Source organism: Panicum virgatum, chromosome 3N (assembly GCF_016808335.1).
Source record: "Panicum virgatum strain AP13 chromosome 3N, P.virgatum_v5, whole genome shotgun sequence".
NCBI classification, from domain to species: Eukaryota; Viridiplantae; Streptophyta; class Magnoliopsida; order Poales; family Poaceae; genus Panicum; species Panicum virgatum.
The window spans coordinates 54,296,620-54,306,696 of NC_053147.1; the positions used below are offsets into that span (position 1 = coordinate 54,296,620).

Here is a 10,077-nt window from a genome sequence, read left to right on the forward strand (position 1 = left end):
GTCATATACAAGATAGATAGCAATATAATAATTCAGAATGGTGGTGGTATATATAGTAAAAATTATGTATTTGGAAAAGGTGAAATGAACTAGAATTTGGAACGCAAGGGGGTACTGCCTCGATAGTGAAACTTCTGTGGCTTACGTAGTGATAAGACAAGGAAATTAAGTTCAGAGCTGTTATACGTACATAATAAATAATCTTCGACGTTGATTCTTGTGCTCATGATAAGATCGAGATATTTTCAAGAAGTAGTCTTTTGGATTATGCCACAACTTGTGGCGTGACTTCCCGAAGAGTCACGCCACATGCTTTTTCGGCGCGACCATCCTACCACACTGGCACACCATAGCTTGGCACACCCTAGCTCAGTCTGCTGATGTGATAAGATTGAGTCGCACCACATGCTTTGGCGCGACTGATGAGTCGCGCCTTGCATCCTGGCACGACTCCATCATGAGTCACACCGAGCAACTTGGCGCGACTCAACTTAGGCGTCGTTTAGGAGAGCACTGGTTCAATGCAAAAAGGATGGAGCCAGAGCTTGAGCGGGTGGAGTTGGGTTTTGTGGCTCTGCTTGCTCCATCTTCTCACAGACAAAGCCACTGCTCCACCTTCTTACAAGCTACAGAACGAAACCGCTCCACCTCCAGAGCATTTGGTAGGTCTCCAGAAAGAGCCGTCGAGGAAGCCAGAGCTGGAGCCCTACCAAACAGACCCTTAATATAACACAGAGCTTTGGTCATACCACCCTCTCATATCGTCCCGCCCTTTCCCTTCATAGAGCTGGATCGCGGCGGCCACCGCCACCCACACCTCCCTCCCGCTCCTCCCTCCCGGTGGCCGCCGCCACCCACGCCTCCCTCCTGTCAGCTGCCGCCACACGCGCCTCCCCATGCCTCCCGCGACCCTTGCTGGGTGAGGCGCGTGCACCTTCCGACGGAACCATTCGCGGTCACGGTGCTGCCACAAACCCGGCATGCGCCTCCTGCCGGCGCCGAGCGCACCCCTTCCGCCAGTAAGGTCTTCGGTTCCTGGGACCGCAATGTCAAGGTCTGGAACATTATAAATATTGCACTAATACAAAAAACCATATTAATCCTATATGGTCCTACTAAACCATATGCTCAAGATCAAGACCGGGATTTATCCTGGACTCTTTGTGGACTTGTCATGGAGTTCTGATGGGCTTGTAATGGTAGTAATATTATTAAACTTGTCATAGACGACACTTTATGGACTTGTCATAGAGTTCTAATGGACTTGTAATGATAATAATATTATTAGCCTTGTCATTGACACTTTGTGAACTTGTTATGGACACTATGTGGACTAGTAATGATGTTTTGTTTTTTGCATGGTGCAACTTAACCGGTGTGAAAAGGTTTAGTTCGACAACTTGAGGCAGAATTTCCCTAAGAACAATCTGATCATGGTCGACCCTTGGCTCGACTCCGCATGAGTCGCCCCATGACACTTAGTGCGACAATCTAAGGTGTGGACATTGGTAACCCTCGGCAAGACTCCTTTGTGAGTCACGCCAAGCTGCTCATTGCGATTCGTGAAGTGACGCCAAGCCGTATAGCATGACTCAGTCGTGCCAAAACATATGGCGCGACTCAACCTTGCCATATCTCATGAGAGTTCCAGCATAGCAGATAAATCACACTGTATCATGTTGCGTGATCCTTCAGGGAGCCGCGCCACGTCGTGGCGTGACCAAAAGAACTAATTCTTGAAAATTTAAATCACATGGATATTATTAAAATATTAGATAAAAAGGATTAAAATAAAAGAAAATTTTGCTGCCGTCATGACTCCTAGCTACAGTCAGGGAAGGAATTAGGAATAGTCGTCTCAGCACGCAGCCATCATCGAGTAATTAATACCCGCTGCTGTTACTCTCTGAATCAGCGTATTATTACACAAACGAGAGAATTACTCTGCTAAAAATATAGTGGGAATTTATTTTGAATAAACACCAGGCCTGATATGCATTCCGATTACTCTGCTCGATCGATCAATCTGGGGTAGGGGCTAAAAATTTGCTCCTCCCTTTTAGCCTCTTTTAGCCCCAAAGGATCCAAACAGGTAGGATTATTTGGGGCTAAAGTGAATTAGTCCTCTCAAAAAATTAGCCCCTCCAAGATATGCTTGTTAGGACTATTTCTGCGTGAACGCCACCAAAAAGTCATTTTCTCCTCACCCCATGCATGGACCCCATGCATGGGAGGTAGAGCCAATGATTGAGATGTATAATTTAGTCCTCAAATTAACCTATGGATCCAAACAAATTTAGGGACTTAGCTAATTCAATGGCTAAACTTTAGTTCTCAAATTAGCCCAAAAGCTAAAGATCCAAACAGCCCCAGTCTAATTAATAATGTACAATATAGGGAACTGCAAATCACGTGTTCCCAGCGTGATCAGCGAATTCAAACTTTGCCAAGCCTGATATACTATGGTCAAGTGTCAACGGCGGCTGCCGATCCGTGGCTCTCTCGGACTGGGCGTGCAATCTAAAGCTTATCTGTTGCTCAAGGATAAGAGGGATTAAGAATACTGGGGACCGAAACCATTTCTAAAATGACAGGAATCCCGTAAGATATCTGTCGGAATATGGCAGTAAAAAGTAGATTCAAGTGCATACCTCATGTGCGGACATATTAGCCGCATTAAGTAATACTAATACACAATACGAGAGAATAATACCGATAGAGTTCCCTTAGCATCCATGAGTTTACCGATAGTGCAAACATAAGAAGTAATAATCTTATTTCATATCCTTAGACAAAGCTCCCAGAGATTAAAAAAAAAAGGTGTGATCATCCATGAGTTTGCTGCTTGTCCTTGTAGGATTGTGATGAGTACTAGTAGATGGGTAATATATATTAGGGAAAAGTCCTGTTTATACACATACTAGAACTCTTACATATTTTCATCATCGTTCAACTACAACACTCAATAACGGCGGTCCTCTAACTATTGAAACCGGGCAAATTTAGTTACTTGGATGATTTTAAAGATGGTTTTCTATTTTATACAAATTAAAGAAAATGAAATTTAATCTAAACAAATTACAAATAATTTATTTAGCTAGAAAGATAAGAAACTAGTACTAATATTTTTCTAAAAATGATAACTATCTACTGGTATTCTATTTGCCATTTATTTTGAAATGCGAATATTGAAATGCAGGGATGTTCAACTAGCATGAACCAACCAACACTAATACCTTGAAAACTTCATTCCTTGGAGTAATCTCGACATGTTAACAAATTCTAAGAATACACCACTGGAAAACAGGTAATTAAGTACCCGTTAAGAACTATTGGTACTGAATTTTCCCAAACGATACTAAGGTATCAAGACTAAAAGCTTTTTAACTTGGTAACAAACTATTGGGGAAGACGTCCAAAAGATCCCAGAAAAAAACATTTCAAACCGATACTAATGTTGAGGGCTTGAGGCTTTAATACCGGTTTGAAATATTTATCTAGGGCCGGAACCAATTCTTACCAGTATATCTGTGATGAACGGATGATGGGTTTTCTAGTAGTGATGGGATGAATGGATGATGGGTTTTCTAGTAGTGATAGCAAAAACAACTGCCCCGGGTGACTTCCATCGAGCCGAGAGATTCTACAAGTTGGTTACTCATTTACTTGGGTGTGCTTAGTTCCCCCGTTTTAGAATTTTGAAAGGAAATTTTTTTCACATTTGAAGTATTAAACATAGACTAATCACAAAACTAATTATAAAACTCGTCTGTAAACTACAATATGAATCTAATGAGCCTAATTAATCCATCATTAGCATATATGTACTGTAGTTTTACTGTTTCAATTTAGTGTCTAATCACAATCTAATTAGATTTACTAGATTTGTTTCGCGATTTACAGTCCATTTGTGTAATGCGATTTTTTTCGACTATATTTAATACACCATACAGGCGGTTTACAAATCTTTTGGAAATTTGAACTTTGTATCCAAACACAGACCAAGGTGATGAGTGTCGAGAATTGCAGCGACAGCGAATCACATGTTCACACGTGATCCGGTCGCAAAGTCTTCATCCAGCTAAAAATAAGCTTGCTGCTGCATGATGAACACTTGGCGGTTTCTGCAACGCATGATGATGCGTGCTAAAGAATATACTACTGGCGAAGTCAAATGGCTGCTAGCTAGCGAACACGTCCCTAAGAGAATAGAAAACGGCTGCTAAAAGATCATGAGCGGCTGCAGGGTAGCTTTCAGAGTACTTGGACTTGGTTGTGCGTATCTCCACTTTGGACTTGGTTGTGCGTATCTCCACTGGTGCTGGAAGATGTATGTCCCTAAGAATGGCGACCTGGCGGCGAACCGAAAATTCCCCCAACGCAAACTCCACTTTAATTTCTTTTAAAAAAAAGGGAAACTCTAGTTTAATTAATCTATACAGTATGTAAAGTATAAGGGTTTTTTTTGTTTCTACTACTAAACATTTGTTCAAATTGTGTACTCATTATTATTTAATTTCTTGGAGGTAGAATTGGGTGATATCTTTTATGAAACATTTTATTTCAAATAACAGGACTGTATATAATCAAAATATTTTTGCCCTGACGGATCAAGCAAGTGACAGGAAATCTTGTGTGGATACGTTGCAAATCCACCAAGCAACATCCTATTCTAGTTTCCTCTAGTTCTTGAAGATTAGTTAGTAAGGGGATCATCAACTTGGACACTTGGATATTGTCCCATGCATGCAAGCTTCTTCTATCTCTGTGCATCTCTCATAGCTGTCTCAGTCGTCTCTCCACTCCACACATTGCATTGCTAGTCAACGACTCAGCTCCCTAGTGGACACGTCCCTATAAGTAGCACTCACACCATGGCTAGCTAGCTCTGTGCTTCCCCAGCTGCCGACCTCGTTCACAAAGAGAGAAGGACACCGGAGACATCCCAGCCAATTAAGGGTCAGCCATGGCGGCCGGCGGCGAGGTGTCCATGTGCACGCCGGCGTTCGCGCGGCGGGTGGTGCAGAGCCGGTGGTTCGTGGTGTTCGCGTCGATGGTGGTGATGGCGGCGTCCGGGTCCACCTACATCTTCGCGCTCTACTCCAAGGTGCTCCGCTCCAAGCTGGGCTACAACCAGGAGACGCTCAACAAGCTCTCCTTCTTCAAGGACCTCGGCACCAATGTCGGCATCATCTCCGGGCTGGTGCAGCAGGTGGCGCCGACGTGGGCCGTGCTGCTCATCGGCGCCGCCATGAACCTGGCGGGCTACCTCATGATCTACCTCGCGCTCACGGGCCGCACGGCGGAGCCGCCCGTCTGGCTCATGTGCTTCTACATCTGCTTCGGCGCCAACGCGCTCACCTTCTCCAACACCGGCGCGCTCGTCGCCTGCGTCAAGAACTTCCCGGAGAGCCGCGGCATCGTCATCGGCCTGCTCAAGTCCTTCGTCGGCCTCAGCGGCGCCATCTACACGCAGCTCTACCTCGCCATCTACGGCGACGACGCCGCCTCGCTCGTGCTCCTCGTCGCCTGGCTCCCCGCCGCCTTTGACATCCTCACCGTCTACACCATCCGCGTCCTGCCCTACACCCGCCGCCGCGACGGCGAGGGCGCCTACAACACGCCCTTCTACCACTTCCTCTACCTCTCCCTCGTCCTCGCCGCCTACCTCCTCGTCATGATCGTCGTGCAGAAGCAGGTGCACTTCTCCCACGCCGCCTACGTCGTCACCTCGACGGCGCTGCTCATCATCCTCTTCAGCCCCGTCGGCGTCGTCGTCAGGGAGGAGTACAAGGCCGTCTCCCAGCTCGAGGAGTCGCTGCAGCAGCCGCCGGCCATCGCCGTCGAAGAACCAAAGGCGACCGCCGATGCCAAGAAGGAGGACGAGCCATCGCCGCCCTTGTGCGGCGGCGGCGGCATGGGCGGCTGCATCACCAACATGTTCAAGCCGCCGGCGCTCGGGGAGGACTACTCCATCATGCAGGCGCTGGTCAGCGTGGAGATGCTGGTGCTGTTCGTCATCTCCGTGTTCGGCATCGGCGGCACGCTGACGGCGATCGACAACATGGCGCAGATCGGCCAGTCGCTGGGGTACCCGGCCAAGAGCATCAACACCTTCGTCTCCCTCATCAGCATCTGGAACTACGCCGGCCGCGCGGGCGCTGGCTACATCTCGGAGTTCCTCCTCGCCCGGTACCGGTTCCCGCGGCCGCTGGTGCTCACCGTCGTGCTCCTCGTCTCCTGCATCGGCCACCTCTTCATCGCCTTCGGCGTGCCGCAGTCGCTCTACGCCGCGTCGGTGATCATCGGCTTCTGCTTCGGCGCGCAGTGGCCGCTGCTCTTCGCCATTATCTCCGAGGTGTTCGGGCTCAAGTACTACTCGTCGCTCTTCAACTTCGGCTCCGCCGCTAGCCCCGCCGGCGCCTACATGCTCAACGTCGTCATCACCGGCCGCATGTACGACGCCGAGGCCACCAGGCAGCACGGCGGCGTGGCCGCCGTCGGGGACAAGGTCTGCAAGGGGGTGGTGTGCTTCAAGCGCCCCTTCATCATCATAACCGCCGTCACGTTCGCCGGCGCGCTCGTGTCGCTGGTGCTGGTGTGGAGGACCAGGAACTTCTACAGGGGTGACATCTACGCCAAGTTCAAGGTGGCGCCGGCGGCAACGACCGCTGACGCTGATGGAAGCAGCAGCAACGGCAGCGTCGAGATGGTGCAGGGGACGGAGGAGAAGAGCGAGAGGAAGAAAGAGGTGGTCAATGAGGACTTGTACTAGCTTCATTCACTGGAGTATAGCACTGTTTGGAGGAGATCAGGAGAGGATGGGGGAGTTGGGGAATCAGTGTAATTGTGAATCTGTCCACACCACCTGTGTTTTTATCCAGTCTGTTTGCCTGTGCTGTTACACTTAATGAGGTGCAGAAGTTCTGGGCATCCAGACAAACCTGTAGGCATCGTCGACACCAGAAATTCGGACTTGTGCTCACTTTTGTCTTCTGTTCCAGTATTCAGTTCACACCAAAACTATCTCGAGATTCTTTGGTCAGTCTGCACATCCAGCTGCATTCAAAATCACTTTGGCTAAAATTGGCAAACTATCAAGTATCAGCAATGATTTGTTTTTTGGTGTGTGTGCGTGCAAATTTTGACTTACGGTACAAAAGAGTGACACGTGAGGTTTTCTAAGCAGAATTTAAATCCAACCTAATCCAATGGTAAGTTTAAACACAAAAGCAAGATCCATTTGCTACGCATTAGCAGAAGAGGTCATCCCCAACTCTGCAGATTTTCCAACCTCCCTACATATGCAGCAAAGCGTAAGTCAACAGAGTTAGTGACAATTATGCTATATAAGTAACTAGTTTGATTAGTCTAGTTTTGGTCAGCAGAAATGTTAAACAGAAACAAAATTTTGACTGAATTTATCAAACACCTCCATTGTTAAACAACAAAACCCAAATACCATGAGTAAACTCAAAATAGCTTATATTGTTTTTAGAGAAAGATATGCATAACAGCTGCAATCTCTGTTTCATCCGAGTGCGTATCCTCTAAACACTGGCGAAGGATAGTGAGGGCCAACGGGGGCGATGGCCCCCCCTGGATTTCTAATTTTTTCTTATGACCATCTAATTTTACTAGCTAATCTGATCTACCAGTCTAATACTGGCCCCCCCCCTAAGCTAAACTCTGACAGTCTGGCCCCCCCTGAGATTTTGCTCAAGCTCCGCCACTGCCTCTAAATGACGCAAATTTCTACTTGAAATAACAATGGACCAGCTAACAGTTTTGAAGTCCAATCTTAGTGCAGACTAAAGTGTCACAAGCTCTGATCCTTTTGCAATGCATTACAAGAACAGGTCATCCCCAACTCTGCAGATTTTTAACTTGCCTACATAGGGTAGGTCAAAGCAGTTAGTAAAAGGATGACCAATGGTGCAAAATAAGCAACCATGCTTGATTAGTCTACTTTTGTTAGTAGATATGTCACATGAAGGACCGATTCGTTAACCAAACGTATCAAATACAAGCTCCCTTACTAAAGAACAGAGTCTGACTGACATGAGTAACATCAACATACCATATTGCAGAGAAAGACATGTAGAACTAGGAAACGACAATACCACAGAGGACCTCTTGAATAACATTCCATTTACTAATAAAAATCAGTTCCATCTTAACTAAGCTACAGCCTTTTGAAGGAACCATACTTGCTTATTAAGATCTTACAGAACTGAAGATAGAATTGACCATTAAAATTTCATCAACTTGATAAGGCCAATGACAAATCCACAACATTCTAATCCAGGGCAAAGATTGTAAAATTTACGTGAGGGCCCACTAAGTTATGCACATTAGAGGCCATGATTCCATAACAAATAACGACAGACTGTATCTTATTCACACAGACGAACAGGAAAAAGTGTGCTTTACAAATGTCCCTGAGGCAACAACATGAAGCCTTAGGATTGAACCCCATGGAGAACAGGTATGTACAAGGACACAAACATTCAAAAACACATATAATCACCAATTTATCTTCAGAGAAACGTTACGTGTGTCAAGCCTTGGATACTACCAGTTCTCTTTGATAATCTTTGACTTCTCAAATATGAATTTTCCTTCCTTGTATTTCTGTGTCTCCTCGTATGCTCTCTCATACTTCCAGCCCAGCACCTCTCGGCAATCACTACAGTAGATATCAGCAACCGTGTGTAGCCCTGTCATAAGCTGCCTATCCTCCTTTGCCCCCACAACTACGTTCATGGCATGAGAGAACAGAAAGGCACGGCCATTCCTCCCCTAACAAAATAGAAAGGGAAGAAGGCATCATTCTCCAAGCAGTATCAGAAGTCCTAATTTGTACAGCCTAACAAGGAACTTCTGACCCAAATGATACTCTGCTTAAAAACAGTTTCAGACACTGCAATTGAGTTCACTAGTTTCAGATTGTGCTTTTTAACAGAATGCATGTATTGCCTTCCATTCAGTTCAATGAGTGATTAAAAGCACAGCCATGTGGTAATGATTCATGAAGCCAGATATAAGATATAGAAAGACAAGGCTACACGAACCGTAAGATAACGACTTTGTCGACCTCAAAGCATTTCATTTCCATATCAAATTGCAGAAGCAACAGAACAATTAGAGCATGCTTTCCCCAAATATTGCCTACCATCCCTTGCTGCAAAACAAATTGCTGAATTTGGTAGCCACAGATCCATCAGGTACACCACAAACAATACACACAGTTAGATCCACTAAACGCCGGGACCCCGATTCGCGGAGTGAACAAAGGTCTTGATTCCTAGGACAGATATGAACAAACAACTCGCCGGGAAGTGCAGGGAAGGTGATTCACGGGGTTCGGACCTGAAAGGCCTTGGAGATGATGTCGTCGTGGAGGCAGACGTGGTTCCGGCAGTTGCAGCAGCTGTAAACGCGCGGCCCCACCAGCTCCGCCATCGGCCGTCGCCGCGCCGCGCGGGCCTCACCCGAGTACCCCGACCCGACCAATCCTGCAATTTGCGGAACCAGAACTCAAACGGGGATCCAGTCCAGAAACACCAATCCAATCTAGTGAGCGAAATCTACTCTAATCGACACGGGAGGCGGAGTCAGACTACTCACTGACGCGGCGTGGGCGGGGTGGGGAGGGAGCGCGGAGACCGGCAGGGAGAGCGGCGGAGAAGGGGATTAGGGTGAGGCAGGGGAAGACGACGGCAGGGCAGGGCAGGACGGGTCCCAACTCCCTATTGAGGAGAGAGAATGAGATTAGGGAAAGCCAAGAGGCAAAGCATGATTCTCCGGGAAATAATTAGGGATGAAAATGCCTGAATTAGAGTGATTCTGGGCCTGGAAAGCCTAAGTTCTAAAATGGGCGAGCCCAAAGCCCGCAATGGCTCGGGCAGGCCAGGCCTGGGAAGAATACCAAAATAGGCGTAGAACGTTTAAATGTTACTTTATTAAAAAATGATAAGTCTTTACAATTTGACCCCTTTAAAAATCAGTTTTCACAAATCGACTCATAGACTAGGCTTTGGTATCTGAATGCATTATAGAAAACTCTATAACAAA

The 10,077-nt window shown here is 46.7% G+C and overlaps 2 protein-coding genes across 2 annotated transcripts; one reads left to right on the forward strand and one right to left on the reverse strand.

Annotated features, from left to right (window-relative positions):
• The first annotated feature begins 4,852 nt into the window (after positions 1-4,852).
• Positions 4,853-7,054, forward strand: LOC120666197. Its single transcript, XM_039945981.1, has one exon. It carries the CDS (start codon positions 4,967-4,969, stop codon positions 6,773-6,775), a length of 1,809 nt encoding a protein of 602 aa, XP_039801915.1. The 5' UTR covers positions 4,853-4,966; the 3' UTR covers positions 6,776-7,054.
• A 1,246-nt stretch (positions 7,055-8,300) lies between these two features.
• LOC120666198 (protein yippee-like At4g27745) lies at positions 8,301-9,797 on the reverse strand. Its single transcript, XM_039945982.1, has 3 exons — positions 9,631-9,797; positions 9,373-9,518; positions 8,301-8,802 (listed from the first exon to the last, which is right to left on the reverse strand). Exons 2-3 carry the CDS (start codon positions 9,463-9,465, stop codon positions 8,575-8,577), a joined length of 321 nt encoding a protein of 106 aa, XP_039801916.1. The 5' UTR covers positions 9,466-9,518; positions 9,631-9,797; the 3' UTR covers positions 8,301-8,574.
• Positions 9,798-10,077: the final 280 nt, after the last annotated feature.